A 19177-nucleotide genomic window follows, 5' to 3' on the forward strand; every position below is an offset into this window, starting at 1 on the left:
GAAAACCTTCAGACTGGACTTGCCCTAAGAGTCAGAAAATAGACTCAAGTAATGTTAATCCCTTCTTTCTAAAGCAGGGTATGGGTTAGGGTTAGGGAATTTAAGTTTGAAAGGTTATTTAATAGACTGGAAAAAAAAAACAGGGAAAATGTCATTGTGGAGAAATTACATTTCATAATTTTGACTTAACATGGATAAACAATGGCTCAGTATTTACTGAATGAATGAAAACCTGCTAATCACTATTCGCTTTAAGTTTGAGTCAATCAGTCACTGTTTTCCTTGTTTGCATTTAAAGTCACAAAGCTCACTGACGCCAGGATACTGTAAAGGATTAACTCTGTACTTGGAAGTACAAAACATGCTAAATATCAGCACTTTTTTAACCTGACAAAAACATCTTTCAAACTAAAGCCATTTATCTGACCCTAGGAGGAGGTGGCAGCAGAGAAGTGCTATGAAATGGTGAAGCTAACTAATTTCTAATTTCAACAGAAAGGTGAACTAACACTTGCTTAGATATCTCAAAGACTTTTAACAACCCCTTATATCTCTTAGTTCTCTGCAATTTTCAAGGTAACTTTCACTTACAAGCTAATGTGGTTCTTATAAAAATCCTATGTCCTCCAAAGAAAGTTTACCAATGGCCAATAAGGACATGCAGTGTTGCTCAACATCATTAGTCATTAGGGAAACAAATTAAAACCATAATGAGAATCCACTTTATACCCATTAAAGTGTTTCTTATCAGAAAGATAGTAACAAATGTTGATAAGGGAAGTGGAGAAATTGGAACTCCTATACATTGCTGAAGGGTACATAAATCAGTATAGCCACTTTGGAAAAACAGTTGGACAATTTCTCAAAATGTTCACCATAGAGTTAGTATATAACCCAGCAATTTTAGTGCTAGGTTTATAACGTAGAAAAATGAAAACAGGGGATCTCTGGGTGGCTCAGTGGTTTAGTGCTTGACTTTGGCCCAGGGTGTGATCCTGGAGACCAGGGATCAAGTCCCACATCAGGCTCCCTGCATGGAGCCTGCTTCTCCCTCTCTCTCTCTCCCTCTCTCTCTCTCTCATGAATAAATAAATAAAATCTTAAAAAAAAAAAGAAAAATGAAAACATATGTGCACATAAAAACTTGTACATGAATGTTCACAGCAGCATCATTCACAAGAGCCATAGGTAGAAACATCAACTGATGGACAATCACATGCACATAAAAACTTGTACATGAATGTTCACAGCAGCATCATTCACAAGAGCCATAGGTAGAAACATCAACTGATGGACAATCAAAATGTGGTATATCCATACAACAGAATATAATTTGGCAATAAAGAGGAATGAAGAACTAATACACGCTACAAGCCGGATTAACCTTAAAAACATACTGAGCAAAAGAAGCCAATCATAAAAGACCACATATTGAATACCATTTATATGAAATGTCCAGAACAGGCAAATTTAGATACAGAAATTAGGAGGCAGACTAGTGGTTGTCTAGAACTGAGGGAGTTAAGAGGAAATAGGGAATGATTCCTAATGGGTATGGGCTTCTTTTTGGGGAATTGGAAATGTCCTAAAATGGACTGTGGTGATGGTTCTACAACTTTGTGAATGTACTAAAATCCATTTTTTTAAAAGATTTTATTTATTTAAGAGAGAAAGGGAGAGAATAGTGGGAGAGTAAGAGAAAGAAGCAGATGCCCTGCTGAGCAGGGAGCTGGATGTGGGACTCGATCCTAGGACCCTGGGATTGTGACCTGCGCTGAAAGCAGATACTTCACCCAGTGAGCCATGCAGGCACCCCTGAACTGTATATTTTAAATGGTTGAACTATAGGGATGCCTGAGTGGCTCAGTCAGGTCATGACTTCTGGGTCCTGGGATCCAGCCGCATGTGGGGCTCTGTGCTCAGCCTGGAGCCTGCCTCTCCCTCTGTTCCTCCCCCTTCGATTGCTCTAAGTAAATAAAATCTTAATAAAGTAATAAGACTGAAAAGTGAATTTTAAAAAGTAAGTGAGCTATACGTATGTGATTTATTTCTCAGTAATGCCCAAAGGTGGAAAAAGAAACACTCACGCACAAAAATGCAAAGACAAATTGAATGGTTGTATTGAATGTCCATAGTTTTATCTCAAAAGCATTTAATACAATGTCATCTAGCTTTAAAAATTCTATGAAGGGGGATCCCTGGGTGGCGCAGCGGTTTAGCGCCTGCCTCTGGCCCAGGGCACGATCCTGGAGACCCTGGATCAAATCCCACATCGGGCTCCCGGTGCATGGAGCCTGCTTCTCCCTCTGCCTGTGTCTCTGCCTCTCTCTCTCTCTGTGACTATAATACATAAATCAATAAAAATTTTAAAAAAAATTCTATGAAGGGGCACCTGGGTGGCTCAGTGGTTGAGCCTCTGCCTTTGGCTCAGGGAAGGCTCACCAGGATCCTGGGATCCAGTCTGGAATCAGGCTCTTCACAGGGAGCCTGCTTCTCCCTCTGCCTGTGTCTCTGCCTCTCTGTGTCTCTCGTGAATAAATAAAATCTTTTTTAAAAATTAAAAAAATAAAAATTCTATGAAAAAGATTAAAATTATTTTGTTCATTTCTATTTGACAAAAAAAAGGGGGGGGGGGGACACGGAATCAACACAGACAAAAAAAAAAGATGAGCTGATGCCTGAACAGTTTTCGGACTCTACCCTCTTCCTTTCACCAATTACATCTGTAACACTGTGCAACCTTGCCACAGCACCAAAGGGCGGGAGGCAAATAATGACATTTGTGTTTTCCCAGAAGTTTTTTTTTTTTTTTTTTTAAGGAAAACTCAAGTTTCCATTTATCAACTATTGAGCCCTCACGCGGCAGCATTTATAATTTCTCATCACTTCCCACTTTTAAGCAGACTTTCTTCAACTCTACAGGAGGAAGGGGGCAGCCAGTCCCTGGGCGGTCCTAGCCAGCACTGAAGCAAAATAAGCGCAGACCTTTTGGCTCAAGCAGAAACTCTTAAGCTGGTGTATTTCTTCCTGCCCCTACAACCGCGCTTGGGGACCAAGGAGATTAAAGGGACTTCCACCAGGCGAGAGCTCGGTGGGGCACACCCCCGCCGTCGTTCAGCGCGCCCTGAGACCTCAGGGGAAGTGTCACACGTAGCCGAGAGATGCGAGGGTCCAGGGACCCTCGAGGGACCGCGAGGGTGGACAGACGGCCAGACAGCCGCCCGGGTCCCTCCAGGAGCGCGGAGAGGGAGCGTCACGCCCGGGGCCGGAGCCGGCAGGGGAGCGAGGGGTGGGGACTACACGGGCGCGCCGAAGGGACGGGAGGAAGCTAGGCCGCACTCACGAAACGCTGGTAGAAGCGGACCAGCCGCGGCTTCCCGTGGTTGTTGAACACCAGAATCGCTTGAATCATCTTTGCGGGCCACGTTTCTTCAAGCGCCGGCGGCTCCCGCAAAGCATCTCCTTCCGTCACAACACGGCCACTTCCGCTTGGTGCGCGGGGGCGCGGGGCCCGCGGAAACGTGCGCCCGCGCCCAAGGGTCCGGCTTCCCTGCGCCCCCAGGAGGAAGCTCCAGATGGGGCGGCGAGGGGCTCGGCGAGGGGCTCGGCGAGGGGCTCGGCGAGGGGCGCGGCGAGGGCCGGGCGGGTGCGGACCGCGGGGCTGGGCCGGGTCGTCCCCTCGGCTAGCAGCGGCTCGCCCGTCAAGGTCTGGCCGGGGCGCGCGCCCGGATGGGCCGCCGGCCGCAGAGCCCCGGGCGGAGCACGTCGGAAGAGCGGATGCCGGAGCCGAGGCTCCGAGAACAGCCGCGCTCCCGGTCCCCGCGAAAACCTACGGTCCTGCCTTCACCGTGACACCCGCGACACCCGCGGGGCGGCTCGCCGCGCCACTGCCCGCCTGGGGGACGTTTGCTTCTTTGCCGTTCTTCCGTGTTGCACGCAGGGCTGCGGTGCATCGGACAGGTGCCTGCTCGTGCAAAGGGCCGCTTCTCCGAGGTCGGCAGTGAATGGGCGAATTCAGGGATCTTCAGTAAATCCGTGCGGCGACCCCAAATTGGTAGATTTTGCTTCGCCTTTGAGTGACTCAGTGGGGGAGACGGGGAGCAGGTCCCTATCGCACTTAGAGCGACAAATTAGCATCACCCCGTCCAGAGGACAGGCAGTGGGCATCCAAAGCCTTTAAAATGTATAGAACATTAGGCCCAGCGATTTCCAGTTTTAGAATTTCTAATAAAAAGATTGTGGACGTGGGGCACCTGGGTGGCTCAGTTGGTTAAGCGTCTACCCTCTGCTCAGGTCCTGGGATCCAGACCCGAGTCCCGCTACTTGCTCAGCAGGGAGTCTGCTGCTCCTTCTCCCTCTGAGCTTGTGTGCACCTGCTCTCTCTCCTCTCATAAATAAAATCTTAAAAAAAAAAAAAGATCGTGGACATGGGAAAAGCCTCAAGAATTTACATCTCAGCGGTGTTAGCTGCAGGGAAAAATGGGAAACAAACTATTCCAAATCAAGTTATTTATTGAATGCCTTGTTCCACATGCACATGAGAAGTATTAAACGGTCATTAAAAATAATATTGTGAAAAGTTTAGGGTATAGATAAGTGTTCGTGGCGTATCTGTAAGTGAAAAGATCACACAAGGTATGCACATGGATAACCCACTGTATAAAAGACTTAAAGTAGTCTGACAGCAAGAATGAATGTGAATAATTATCAAAATATTAATAATAATTATCGTGTCTGATGGAATGGCGGCAACGCAAAGTGTTGAGCGTAGGTCACTGTAACAACACTGCCTACTTTGTTTGGTCAAGTGCCTTCATCTGTAAAACTGGCATAGTATCCATTTCCTTTACTGCAAAACTACTATTCTTTACTATAAAACTTTTCCACTTGAAAAAAATTATTCTACTTAGATGGTTGTATACACAAAATTAGTTACTGTTTGTAAGCACTTGCAACAATGCATGGCATATGATTGAGTAGTACATAATTTAATAAACTGTCAAATTCTGGTTTTCACTTTTTGAATTTTCTAAACTAATATGTATTACTCTTGTAGCCAGATTTTTTAACTCAAAAAAAAGAAAGAAAGAAAGAAAGAAAGAAAGAAAGAAAGAAAGAAAGAAAGAAAATAGTCCAAGGGCACCTGGGTGGCTCAGTTGGTTAAGCCTCCAACTCTTGATCTCGGCTCAGGACTTGATCTCAGAGTGGTGAGTTCAAGCCCTGCATTGGGCTCCACCCTGGGCATGAAACATATTTTTTAAAAAAATCCCAAGTCAATAAATATGCATTGAAACTTGACAAAATGTTTCAAATGTTGAGGAGAAATATTAAAGAAAATTCTAAAACAAGAATAATGAAGGGGACCTAGCTCTACCAACTATTAAAACCTATTATAATGGTTCAAATTGTCACTATATATAGGGAGACTAATTAAAATAGAATAATGATTTAAGTACAAATTAACTTTATTTTTTTTTATTTTTTTTTATTTTTTTTTTTTACAAATTAACTTTAATATGTGATCTAGGACACATCATAACTTGTGGGAAGGAATCCAACAAATATGCTGGAATAACTGCTTACCAATTTGAAAATAAGCTATTTAGTTGTCTCACTTATATTAAGGACTTAAATGTAAAATCAGGTGATAATGGAAGAAATTGAAACTGAGTAACATTTGAAAGGAGAATATAAGCTTAGGTGCAATAAAAATCACAAAGAGTCAATAGATATATCTATATAAAGAGTTGTTTGTAAAAAGATGAACTTTTTAAAAGTGGAAAAGAACTTGTTAAAATGGTCAGTGGTTATATTTAAAATATAAATAACTGAAAGACTTTCTCCCTCAGTATATAAACAGGCAATGAAACTGAGTAAGCAAAGAGGAAACATACTTAGGTAATGAACATGAAAAAAATGTTTAAGCTCACTATTAATTGGGGGGAAAGGCTAATCACAAAGTATTAACTTTAAAGTACTGTTTTTACCTTATCAAATATCATTCTTTAAATGTTATTACACCCAATTCTGGTAAGGGGAGCATGAAAGTGGTCCTCTCCTACAGTGCTGGTGAAATTATAATTTAGAATAACCCTTTTGGAAAGCAATTTGACAACCTAAAAAGAGTTTTACAAAAAAACTCCTAGACTCCCCGTAATGTGACTCCTGCAAATCTGTCCCTAAAGAAATGACCACAAAATACAAAAATATGGTGGTGGGGGATTTGGGGGTGCAGGGAGGTTCTATGGGTGAGATTGAGGGAACTTTATAATCTAAAACAGTTACTAACACATTAATTATATTAGCTCTAAGGAGGAATCAATTAATTACCCCCAAATTGGACCATGTTAGAGCTATTAAATGATAGTCAATCTTAAAAAACAATGGCTATGAAATCTGTGTGGCAATATGGAAAGAGATTAGGTAACATTAATTGAAAAAGGATTATCAAATTTTATGTGTAGGTGTGGTATAACCACCATGTACAGAACTTGCATATTCAAGGAATGAGCCACTCCCCCACCTCCATGGCTTGGCAGATACTTTTGTCTTGCTGGGAAGTCCCTTTCCTCCTCTGTCTACCTGGATTTCTTTCTGTCTCCACTCCCGCCACTATACACCAAACCACTCCAGCCTCTCACTATGACAATTAAAGCAGTCTACCAGTGGGGCTCATTGCCTTCAGTTTCTCTGCAGTCAAGTGATCTTTGGTATAAACAAATCAAATCTTATCACTCTCCCCAGAATCACTGGCTTCTAGGAAGTTGAGGATAAAGTCCTAAAATACTTAACATGCTAAAAATGCCATGCCCGATCTCCTGCCTCATCTCAACAACCTCTAACTCCACCCATTCTCTGAGCTCCAGCCACAAAGGCTTTTTCCTTCCTTCCTTTCTTCCTCCCTCCCTCCCTCCTTTCATCTCTTCCCAGTCCTCCCAGGACACCAAGTCCATTTGTTCCCTAGGGCTTCCCCCACTGACACACTGGGCCTCCTGCTTTGGGATGGTGGCCTACCTACCTAACCTTGTCACACCCTTTGGCCACAGTGCTTTGGACAGCAGGATGCCTTCACTAGGTATCTCCACGCCAGATCAATATCTTCAGTCTTCCTGCTGTTTAACCACTTCCCTGGCCACACCCATGGTTGAGGCCCCAGCATGCTCAACAGCTAACTGGCCCCATTCAGACACAGGACACCAGGGGCGCAACTTCTGTAATAGTCAAGGTGAGAGGTTACAGGGATCTGAACAAAGAGCAAGAACAGTGCAGTCCAGTGACTGGTGAGTTCAGGTGGCCTCAATGAAGTGTGAATCCCAACCCTCACAACCATATTGTCAAGCCCAGCCTCCAATATGCAAGACTGTAAATGAAAATTGGAACCATGATAGTAAATTCTGGAAGCATAATAGGACCTGCTCAACTGCCAACAGCAATAGGACCAATTTCATCCTAGGCAGATCAGCAGTTAAGGGTTTAGGCAAGTTTCCTAAAGTCTAGGAATATAACCCCACTTCACAGGGCCAGGACTCCTCTGGCCCCTGTGTCCAATGTCCTTCTGTAGGCCAAGGAAGCAAAGGACAGTGGGGGTGGGGGTGGGGATGGGAAGAACATAAACTTTGTTTTTGACAGCTCTGGATATGAATCCTGGCTGTGCCACTTATTAGCTGTGACTCTGAGCAAGTTGCTTTAACCTCTCTGAAGCCTCTTTTCTCTCCTGTAGTCTACATGTGGAAGCAGAATAAACCAGTGAAGAATATAGTTTGAAATATGACTGCCTGGGTTTAAATTCCTCACCTCCATATACTATGGATAGAGCCTCTAAGCTTCAGAATCATATGAAAAAAAAAAAAAAAAGAAAAGAAAAGAAGAAAAGAAAAGAAAAAGAAAAAGAATCACATGTACCTCATGGGTTAAAAGTGACAGTTAAAGTAGGATATTGCAAGCACTTGGCAAATATGGGTTTCCCCCCACTATCCAAAAAAGTACAGCATTCCTATGAAACTTTTTGTAAACTGAAATGAGAGACAGTGGAGAAGCAATCACCATTAACTTACAGGGAAAATTTTTTGAGCATTCTTAGGCTTTTCTGAAACCTTAGGGCAGCTCTTGCTAACGCATGCAAAAAACCAACTGAGATAAAGCACAGATGCTCAGACACAGTTCAAAGCTATGGAGGCTTGATGCTTGAGTGTAGTTCCCTAGGACGGTGACTGGTGGGGACATTCTCACTACTTGGAGTGCACACAGCCTCTATAACGGCTCCCTGCAAAACAAATGCTGAATGCTATTTTCATTTTTTCCCTTCTTTCATAAAAATGAAAACCCTCTGCAGATTTCTTTTGGTTAGAAAAAACAAGTACTAAGGTAGTTCTTTCCTAAAAGCCAAGTGTCATAATGTAAACTTTTGAAAAGTGGGAGATACGTGTGCTAGCACCAGGAATTACTCAACAGTCAGTGGCTAGAATTATTATTATGGAAAGCACCTAGTGCTGTGTTTGATACACTGGGGGACTCAATACTTTTTCATTTACCACCTTCTTCTCTTGTCCCTGAGGCCAGCAGGATCCGTGCCACCAAGTCTCTGCCCATTCTTAGGACATGTGGATTTCAACTCCACATCTGGTCACAGATCTGTGTGGGCACACTAGCTACCAAGGCAGTGTTCATGATCAAAAAGTCATGGCTTCCTTCTCATAGGATCACTGCTCGGCTCGAAGACTGTTTGCACCTAACAGAACCCAGTCAATGCAGAGAATCCTTTTCTGGAGATTTACTCGCTCATAAAAAATTCTCAAAGTACAAAAGAATAACAACAAAGCTGTTATCAAAATGTGGCCTTGTAGAGTGAGTCTGAGAGGTGGGGACCTGGAGGACTCATCCACTTCCTACCTCTAGAAATAAGGCTGCTATTCAGGGCAAGGGCCACCATGGAAATGTCTAGATCTAGACTCACACCAAGGGAGGGCCCCTCTATGAGCCAAAGCACGGCACCACTGCTCATGTCATGGTCTTAGATTTGATTTTAGCAGCACTTATTCAAAGGTTATTCCATTGCAGCTGTAGGAAGAACCAGGTAAGGTTTGGCAGACTGCTCCCTTGAGCTCCAGAGTAGATGTGGATGGAAGAGACTCTCAGCAGTGCTGGTGGGCCCAGAGGCACTTCACTCCCACTCACTTCAGTCGTCCTAGAGGTTAAGTAAAGAGGCATTAACAGAGTACATTTCATAGAAGTCTCCTATAAATCATCAGATAAACAAGGGTTCAATTGAGTGGTACCAGTGGCACCCTCAGCCACCTTCCTTGGCTTCCCCTCATTAGAGCTGGCTCAGGGAGCTGGCCTGGCAGCTCCAATTATTTTTCATTCTGAGACTCACTTTATTAAAACAAATGGGAATCTAGACACTTCCTGCCCTGACTTCTCTGGTGAATGTCATCATCTGCATCACCTAGATAAATAGCCCATTTTTCTGTGACTTTGTTTTAAATGTTCAATTAGGGGCCTTTTGACATCAACTCAAATCTTCAGGTGAAATACACTTCAGAAAAACATATCAACTGTGGATAGACTGGAGATCAAGTAGGGGCCCAATCTTTGGCAAAAAAAAAAACAAAACAACCAAAAAAACCCTAGTAAGGACCAAGCCAGCCATTTTTCCAGCCACTTTGGGCAGTAAGCCCAGAATGAAGGAGGAAAAAAAAATGCTCATTCAGCTCAGCTGCCACAACATGTCTAATGTATTCACTTGAAGTGAAAATGTTTAGAGATTTCATGGCATCAGGTTTCATTGGTTTCCCCTCCATAGTCCATTCTTTCCATATCTTGCTTTTATCAACCTTTGGGACTTTCTTGAAGATTGGCACAGTTCTGACGCACTAAAAAGAAAGGTCTCAGGTTGCCACCCTTCATTCCCTGAAAATAATTTTCCTGAAGCTAACACACCCTCGGGAATTCCATGGAATTCCACTAAAGCTGGGAGCATAAAATTTATGGTGCCGTCTCCCTGTCCTACACCCAATCTCAGGCCATTCATCCAGAACTCCTGTCAAGAGATAAGCTATACTGACGCCAGTTCCATAGTCATCTCCCCTGACCTACCCACTCCTCATCCTCTGCCCCGTCCCCCTGCTCTCGGGTCTCTGCCATGGCTCCCTCCGAAGACTTCTGGGCCATGATGCTGTCTGTCCAGGATGCCCCTGTCTTTCCATCACCAGCAAAATTACATTTGGTCACTGTTCCAGCATCAAGTTTGGCTAATGACTCTGAAAGAAAGAAAGAAGTTGAATGGCCCATCTCCCTATTTTGGAAACGTAGTGGGGGCTGGCCTGCTCTGCTGGGGTCCCCAAGGCCTGGGTTATACCACTATTCTCTCAGGCCTGGGTGCCCTCAAGGAGGCCCTGAGTGTAACCCCCAAGGCCCTAGATTGGAGACTTCACCCACAGAACCCACGGGATTGGGCGGCACCCCAGGATCCAGAGTGCCTAGGCTGTTGGCTCCAGGGCACTTGTCCAGAGACTTAGGAATAAATCTCATGAATGAGATTTATTGGTGTGCTCACCTGAGTTCTAAGCAGGAGAGGCAGAGGAGCCTCTACAGGCCATGGGGACATGAGGCCATGTGAGGCCAGTACTGCTCACCCAAGAAGGGGCCATCGCCTCGAGTTTTCAGCCGTACTCCAGTCCCCAGTTCAAGCTCCATCGCCTCCATCTCTGACTCAGGTATCCAGAACGCCACTGTCTGGTGGGGGGTAAGGCTCTCTGTCAGTGCAAGCAGCTCTGGCTTTTGTACCAGTGCCTTCAGCATGTCAGGCGTGAGTCTGTCGGTGTCTCCCATGGCTTCCACCTCTGCAGGCACACAGCACAAGGTCATTACTGCTGGGGTACCTGGGTGGTTCAGTAGTTGAGCATCTGCTTTGGCTTAGGTGGTGATCCCAGGTCCTGGAACCAAGTCTCACATCAGGCTTCCTGAGGGGTGCCTACTTCTCTCTCTGCCTATGTCTCTGCCTCTCTCTCTCTGTTTCTCATGAATAAATAAAAATCTTAAAAAAAAAAAAAAAGACAAGAAAAAAGGAGGTCATTACTGCTGTAATAGCAAGCACGTAGAGAGGGTCTTTTAGGAGACCAGGTGAGTCCTGAGTGTTTTACACAGTCATAACCACCTGAAGGTAGGGCTCTGCATCCCCATGGTGCCAGTACTCACCAAGGAACTCCGGGCAGAGGAGTAATGGGCATGTGCTCTGGAACCAGGCTGCCTGGTGCAAATCTGCATGTGAGCCACGTGAGCTTGGGCAAGTGACTTAACCTCTCTCTGTGCCTGACAAGTAGAAGTGAAAATGGTACCTACCTGATAGGGCTGACGTGAGGTGTCAATGAAATGACACACATAAAGCACTTAGCACAGTGTCTGGCACCTGGTAAACCCTCAACGAGTATAAATGTTGTAATTACTCCTTTTTTTACACAAGAGAAAACAAAGGCTTAGAGAGCTGAAGTGAGTCGCCCCAGGTCATACAGCTAATCAGTGGAAGAGGCAGGATTCAAACCCTCCATAAATTTCTGCCGCCCTGTTGAGTCTCCAGTGACTAGACAGGGTTCTCTCCAGGCTCTAGGGTTTCCTTGCTGGGCTAGGGTCTGCTGGAATGAGCAGCAAAATGTGGCGCTCCCCATACCCTCCATTGGACTGCTCATCCCAGCCCTGGGAAAGCTCAAGGCTCAGGGAGGATTCCAAGAGCCTCATCTGCCTGCCCCAAAATGTCCCAAATCTGCAGATCCCAGGTTGGAGACTTGGGGAGGGGGAGACCAGTGTCCTAGACTGAGAAGTGAGGCTTCACAGGGCCAGGAGGACTCACAAGGCCCTGAGATCTCACAAAGGTGTGCACAGCCAGCCCAGCTCAGCAACCCGAGGCTGTCCTGCAGGTGCCCTCTCCATGCCAAGAGACTGGGGCAGGGCTCTGCTGGAGACATCAAACCCATGGAGCTCACACCCTGTTCCAATCAGGGTTCCATTCAAAACTCCCAAGCTCTTTCAGGGATGCTTCTGGGGTTCCCAAGATACCTCACTCCCACCAAGGGCTTTCAAATTGCTCCCTACTCCTCATTCCCCACCCTGCTCAATGTCCCTCGGATGAACCACCTCACCGCCACTTCCCAAGATAACAGAAGCCAGAGGTGGGGTTACTAGTCCCGGCCAGCATCTACCTGTCAATTTACCCATAGGCATATGAAACCTCCTCTCCTTCCCTTCTGTTTGTCTCAAAGGACCACATGTCCCCTTCCTGCCTAGAGCCAGCTCCTCCATCTGGGCTCCTGATCTAACACCCTCCCCCTCCTCAGGGACCTGGCTCTTCTTCTCTACACTGGATCTTTCCTTCACGCCCTCCTGAATCCTGGCTCTGATACCGAGTACTGCAGACGCCCATCACCCCCAATCAGAGTCACTGGGAGCCCTTCACTGGGAGGCTGCTGGATCTTCTGCAGTCTTCACTTTACTGGGCCTCGGGCAGCACCTGATCCCTTTGCTACCTCCTCCTACATATCTCCCCGTGCCACCTTCACTGGGCCTCAGAGACACACAGGCTCCCCATCTCCCTCAGCCCCTGCAGGGGTCCCTTCTGCTCCTTCTGGGCTTCTTCCCTATTCTCCCATCATTGGTCTTCCCGAAGACCTGACCTGGGCTACTCCATCCATTTTTACAGTTTTAGTACTAGCAATGTGTCATGACTCCTTAACATGTGCTGCCAGCCCAGCCTACTTCCTGGGTTCTAGAACTGTATTTCCAAGACCTCAGGGGACATCGACCTTTGCCTAGAAGTGTGACCACATGTCCCACGCAGAACTCTTCCCCCAACACCTGTACCCAAGCCCAAACCCCAGGGTCATCCCTGATTCCTCCTCATTCTCCCCATCGCCAAACTCCGAGGCCACTGTCCCTCCTCTGTCTTGAGTCTGTCCAGTCTCTCCATCCTCACTGACAGGCCCTTATTCTGGCCATCGCAGCTCCCAACAGGTCTACTGGTCTCCCTTGTTTTTAAAAACTATTCTATTCATGTTACTTGCCTACTTAGAACTACTCACGACTCTGGAGCCCTTCTCCACCTGGGCCCTGCCTCCCTAGGGGCTTCTCCTCACCTGCATCATGAGCCCCGAGCACCCAGCATGCCTTGGCACACAACCCCCTCCTGAAACACCCTTCCAAGCTCCAGTACCCTGCTGATTCCTACTTTCCTTTCAGCATCCTATACCAGTGTTCCCTTCTCCAGGGCAGCCCTTGACCATCCTGCCTGGGCCCAGAGCCCCTTCTCAGTCAGGCTCCAGTCCTCGGCCTGTCCATCTCCTCTACCAGACTGAGGACATCTCGAGTGCAGGTCTATGTGTTGTTCATCCCTGGACCCTTGGCATGTGGTTCAGGACCTGGCACAGGGCATATGCTCATTAAATATTCAGAGAATGGGGGCACCTGGGTGGCTCAGTGGTTGAACGTCTGCCTTTGGCTCAGGTCAGGATCCTGGGGTCCTGGGATCAAGTTCCACATTGGGCTCCCTGCAGGAAGTCTGCTTCTCCCTCTGCTTATGTCTCTGCCTCTCTATCTGTGTCTCTCATGAAAAAAAAATCTAAATATTCAGAGAACGAACAGACAACTGAAATATGGACAGGACGATGGATGGATTCTCCTTCAACCTCGAAACCTCCTTCCACGGGGCAGACATCAAACAGGTCCTTGTAGAGCCACAATTGGAAAGATGTATGAGGTCACAAAGGGCCTCAGAATCTCAAGGGAATTTGGGCCAGAGAATGGAGGCTGCCAGGGGCCTGGCCTGGGCTCTGCACAAAGGTGGTGAGTCCCCAGAGCCAGGTACTTGGATGACTCTGCCAGACTGAGGGAATCGGCAGGAGTTGGAAGGCCAGTTAGGCCCTTGGTATTGAGGTGGGGCACTGGGGATCCTCTGAGTGAATGGTGGGCAGGAAAGAGTCCAGCCAGGGGCCCTCAGGCCAGACACACACTTCAAGGCCACCCACACTGAGAAGACACTCCAAGGGGCCCAGAGAACCCAAAAACACAGAAAGGGCACAGGGCTTCGGGGGGCCCTAAGGGAGGAAGGATGGAAGATACCTACTGTAGGATGACATGAGGAAGCCCGTGTTCACCTTCCTGGTGGCGCTGAAGTTGGGCTCGATTTCATTTCCCTTGGGGTCAAACTTCCGGCGATGGATGCGATTGGGCCTGATGTACAGCACATAGTAGCGCTCCTGGGGCCAGAGAGAGAGAGAAAGAGAGAGAGAGAGAGAGTGAGGGGGCTTTTTCACTCCCTGTTCCCTCCAACACACGCACTCCCCATAGGGCTCCACTGCAAACCATCTCCAATCTCTCCCTCCTCCCCGAATCCCACCTCAGCTCCAAAAGATATTCAAACTGGGCAGATGCCCCCCTTCCAATCAATATTTATAGGTTAATCCAATCATTTGCTTAGTACAGCACCTGCCACACCTAATAAACCACGTAGACAGCTGTGAGATGGCCGACTCCGGGTCTGACCCCAAAGTCTCCACCCAGCCAGACACAGAAAACCATAACCCAAGCACCAAGAACCCCAAATACTGTGACACAGGAGTGAAAGAAGCCAAAGTGTCCTGGAAAGGGCATTGTAAGGGAGTTCTGCATAAGGGCCGCAACTGTGCCTCTTCCAACATAGGTGGGACCTGAGACAAAAATCCTTCCTAGCCTCAGTTTCTCCTGTGGCAAGGGGATAATGTAGCACATTATCCTACGTTCAGGAATATTGTAAAGGTCCAATGAGATGATAGAGGAGCAAGCCCTGTGTAAAACACGGAGTGTGCTGTCAATGCTGTTTGCCAGCTACTCTAATCCAAGTAGGTGGATGACATGCTCCCAAAGATTAAAGAAGAGGAATCCACTTCATAGGAGAAACATAAAAAGGCAAGGTCTTGAAGGGTGAAGAAACCCACAACTGCAAGATATAGGGTGTAGGGAGACTATTAAAAGCCTGGGACAGGTATGAAATAAATTCAAGGTCCTGCGTACGTGTCTGAGCCACACCTGGAGGGTGCTCAGAGCCATCATGGGTGCCCAGGCTGGCAATGCAAGTAGGATCAGTTTGAGATGGGCCTTAAGTTGCTATTTGGAGTTTAGACTTTATCTGGTAGACAAGAAGGAATCTCAAAAGGTTTCTGAGCAGCAGTGAGATCCTCAGAGATGTCTTTCAGGAAACAAGTTGGCAGCAGGGCAAGAATGAGCGTTAGGAGCAGCCAGAAAGCAGGAGGGGCAGGTGCGAGGTGTGATGGAGGACAGGCCAAGTTCCTGAGGCCTATCTGAGACCAGTGGAAAGAGGAAGGGCAGGACAGGGAAAGGGATGATCCAGGTAGGAGGCCAATATGACCAGGCATTGCTGGCCTGGGGGAGAGGGGAGGGGAGGAAGAGACAGTGGAAGTTTGTAGGCCTGTGGCCAACTGCCGGCTGGAAGGTCTACTGCCTCATCATTAGGAAGGGAGAACTCAGAGAAAGCAAGTTTGGGCAGGGCTAAGAGAATGCTCTGCCCTGAGGGCAACTGAGGCAGGCCAACTACTCTACATTAGGCTGGAGCTACTACTACAGGCTTTGCAGGGCATGCTGGCTGGGGGCATTGCTGTGTCCACCCTGCTGACTTGCATACTAAGGAAGGGGTGAGGGAGCAGAGGCTCTCCCTGGGGCTGTAGGACAGCAACAGGCTCTGAGTAGCACCAGGCCTCTGGCTTGCCTCCGGGACACTGAGGTAAGCTCAGCTTTACAGGTAAGGTGGTCAGCACAGTAGACGGCGCTATATGAAAGGGGATGGAAATTCAGAACTAGTGTTCTGGAGAGCAACACCAGCAAGAACAGCAGGTGTCTGTGTACACCCAAGATGGTGATAGAGGGCATGACCCCAAGGGCATGAGAAGGCACCCATGTGGGAACTGAAGCCCCCAGATAGACTTCCCAAGTAGGCTGGACAAAGGCCCCCCACACAGCAACTTGCATCCTGCCCCAGTGTCCCTGCCTGTCTGCACAAGGAGCTCCAGGTCTGGGGCTCCTGGGTGGCTTAGTGGTTGAGTATCTGCCTTTGGCTCAGGCCGTGATCCTGGGGTCCTGGGATTGAGTCCCACATCGGGCTCCTGGCAGGGAGCCTGCTCCTCCGTCTGCCTATGTCTCTGAGTCTCTCATGAATAAATAAATAAAGTCTGTTTTTAAAAAAAAAAAAAAAAAGGAGCTCCAGATCCACAGTACTGACCTGCTGTATAAAAATCCAACATTCCAAAATGTCCAACCACACACAGTGGTGTTCAAAAACCATCGAGCCCATGCCAAGAGATTCACCACTTTGCAAATGGGGAACTTCAAGGCTCCTTCTCAAATTCACCAGAACATTTAAAATGCAATTCCAAAAGAATTCCAAGGACATGCAACCTCCCCGGAACAGATGGCATACCCAGAAAGGGGAAGGTCACTGCTGATCTCCCCCTGCCCCCACCCCCACAGGCTGCTAACCCCACTCTGATCTTATCCATCAGGCCCTAGGGCAGTGGGAACCACCAGACCAGAAGCCAGGAATCTGCCTGCTCACTCAGCCCTCCCAGAATAAAGAGCCAGTCATCCTGCCCACCCAGCAAGGCTCCCAGCACTCTAAACAGAAGTGACAGGACCTCTTTGGAGTACGTTCCAGCCTTGCAGCACCCAACACCTCAGCCAGTGAACCAATCACCTCACCCCTTCCTACTCTCAACCCTCCCAATCCCGGCCTCAAACCCCCCTTTGGGGTTAGGGCTGGTCTGTCTTGTCAGCAAGATCCCAGGCCTTGCCATCTGTTCTCAGCCCAGCACCATCTCAGTTGACCCCTTTCCACCCAGGGGCCCCTTTGGCCTGCTGTTTCTCAAACCATCTCCTACCTGTCCACAAACCCCTCCAGGAGTGAGCTGCCCAAGTCTAGGCACTGGCAGAGCCAAGCACAGGGAGATGCCTTGGTGGGTGAGGACCGTGAAGCCTGTGCCCTGTGGGAGTCCCCAAGGAAGCCTCTCACCTTTTTGTCATGGGCATCCAAGATGCTGTGCCGAGACACATCTACCAGTTCTCCCTCCAGCAGGACGCCTTCTCCCCTGGGGATGAGAAAGAAGGGATTCACTGGTTCTGTCAGACCTCAGAGAAGAACTACAACTACAAGTTCAATGTCCCAAGCCAAAGTCTATACTGAGGACAGAAGTGTCTCCTACTGGCCTGGACCCTGAGCAGGCCTGGTGGTACTGAGCAATGCTTTTCTTTGTGCTTCCCACAAAGAAAAGGGGAAGCACAAAGGAATGGGGGCCTCCATTCCTCCCAAGGCCCCAAAGGCTGGGGCTCTGCACAGAGGGTAGAGGGTTCCCCCTGGGGCTGTAAGACCAAGCTGTGGCCCCTCCTGCAAGGGGTTACTGTAAGTAGAGCCTCAGAGTAACAGCCATTTCATTCTGCTTCTGTGATTATGACAGCATGAGACCATGTAAGTGAAGGTGTTTGTAAACTATTAAGTGCTTACTCAATATAAAGGATTTTATTTTTGTATTTAAATTTGAGGGAGGAAAAAAATAAATAAATAAATAAATAAATTTGAGGGAGGGGTCTGAGCTGCTATAAAGTATCCTCCTTTTTCACCTGTTAAAAAGCACTTTCTATTCCTCTTCTCATTCATATCCACTTAGATGTGGGTAAACCCAAACCCTTAAGTTTTAGGACTAGCCCAAGATCGCCGGGTCCCTCTCAGAGAGGAACTAGATCAGCGCTTCCCGCTTCTAGTTTTCATTTTAAAAGCAGAACCTGGGGCTTCCCTTTGTAGAGAGCCACAGAAATGGAGAGGGGTGGGGACTCGAAGGGATGGGGACCAAAATGGAAACTCCTACTTCACTTGCCCTACCCACCGCCTCACCTCCGAACACTTCAGTGTCTGCACCTGCAAATGGAATGACCCATTTGCTGTCCCCACCGCGCCCCACCGCGCCCCCACCGCGCCCCGAGCCCTCCCGCGGCCACGCCAGGCCGCCGCCCCGCGCTGGTCCCCCGCGTCCGGTGCCCGCACGGCGTCCTCCCTTCCGGGGCGGGAAGTGCGGCGGCCTGGGCCAGGGCCTGCGGACCCGGCGGCGAGGCAAGCGGCCGGAGCTCAGAGTCGCGGCCGGGGGGTCTGACAAAGGCCGGTGCCTCTGCGCTCCGCTGAGGCGTCGGGAGGGCACGGGGGCAGGGGGAGTCTCACGCCGATCTGCGTCTCGGGGGGGGGGGGGGGGTGGCTCCAGCCGCGGGGCGGAGAGGAGCGCGGGGGGCGCTCCAGCCCAGTCGGCCTTCCCTCCCGGAGCCCGGAGCCCGGAGCCCGGAGCCCGGCGGCGCGCCCCGCGGGGTCGCAGAGGCGGGCGCAGAGGGCGGCGGGCCTACCCCTGGTGGGCGGCGGGGTCCCAGGCCCCCGGGAGCCGCGCGCTCCGCACCGCCTTGTTCCGGAGGGCGCTGTCGTGGTAGATGCGGCTCATGACGCGCACGGCGGCCGCGCCCGCAGGCCTGGCGCTCCCGGCTGCGCGCGGGGCCTCGGGCTGGGCGCGGGGGCCGCGCGGGGGACGGCGGCGGGGAGGGGCGCACCGGATCCCCAGCGGCGGATCCGGGAAGGGCGCGGTCCTGGCCCGGCCGGGCCCGGCGGGATTTAAAGGGGCCGAGCCCCATTCCTGCCGCGGGACGGCGCGCGCGGGGGAGGTGGGCTTCCCGGAAGACCCGCGGCTGGGGCCTCGGCGTTGGGGAGTGCGGGGAGCCGCGACCTCCTCTCTCTTGGTACTGGACGGAGACCCCCGCCCCAACACACGCATAAAGGGGAAATTGAGGCCGAGAGATCCTAATAGGATCGGCTCTGGAGGGAGCAGGAATGAAGAAAAGGGAACAGCCCTCTGGGATGGCGGGATGCTCAGCACTGAAGCCGCCCGTTATGCTGCGGCTGTGGAAGGGGTTCCTGGGATCCGCGTCTAGGCTTGGGCGTCAGAGCAAGGACACATTAAGGTTGAATCCCAGCTGTGTGAGCGTGAGCAAGTTTCTCAACCTCTCTGAGCCCTTGCTTCCTCCTCTAGGGGGTCAGTATCAGAGGGGTAATAAAGATCCTTTTTTTTTTTTTTTTTTTTAAGATTTTATTTATTGAGAGACACACAGAGAGGCA

The 19177-nt window shown here is 49.0% G+C and overlaps 2 protein-coding genes across 4 annotated transcripts in view; both read right to left on the reverse strand.

Moving 5' to 3' along the window:
* Positions 1 to 3842, reverse strand: part of AP3S2 (adaptor related protein complex 3 subunit sigma 2) — a 61049-nt gene extending 57207 nt beyond the window's left edge. For both annotated transcript variants that reach the window (XM_026000971.2, XM_026000962.2), the window contains exon 1: positions 3344 to 3842. In XM_026000971.2, coding sequence (XP_025856756.1) covers positions 3344 to 3412 — 69 coding nt within the window. In that variant the 5' untranslated portion in view covers positions 3413 to 3842. The remainder of the gene's footprint in view (positions 1 to 3343) is intronic.
* Positions 3843 to 5447: 1605 nt separating this feature from the next.
* Positions 5448 to 18655, reverse strand: ARPIN (actin related protein 2/3 complex inhibitor). 2 transcript variants are annotated; one of them, XM_072737284.1, is made up of 6 exons: positions 18418 to 18655; positions 17045 to 17120; positions 14111 to 14243; positions 10635 to 10841; positions 10096 to 10259; positions 5448 to 9184 (listed from the first exon to the last, which is right to left on the reverse strand). In XM_072737284.1, the coding sequence occupies exons 1-6, from the start codon at positions 18507 to 18509 to the stop codon at positions 9176 to 9178; spliced, it is 681 nt and encodes a 226-aa protein (XP_072593385.1). In that variant the 5' UTR covers positions 18510 to 18655; the 3' UTR covers positions 5448 to 9175. The 2 variants fall into 2 exon arrangements, with proteins under 2 accessions (XP_072593385.1, XP_072593386.1); XM_072737285.1 differs by having other exon boundaries at positions 18468 to 18586.
* Positions 18656 to 19177: the final 522 nt, after the last annotated feature.

This window comes from Vulpes vulpes, chromosome 14 (genome assembly GCF_048418805.1).
Source record: "Vulpes vulpes isolate BD-2025 chromosome 14, VulVul3, whole genome shotgun sequence".
NCBI classification, from domain to species: domain Eukaryota; kingdom Metazoa; phylum Chordata; class Mammalia; order Carnivora; family Canidae; genus Vulpes; species Vulpes vulpes.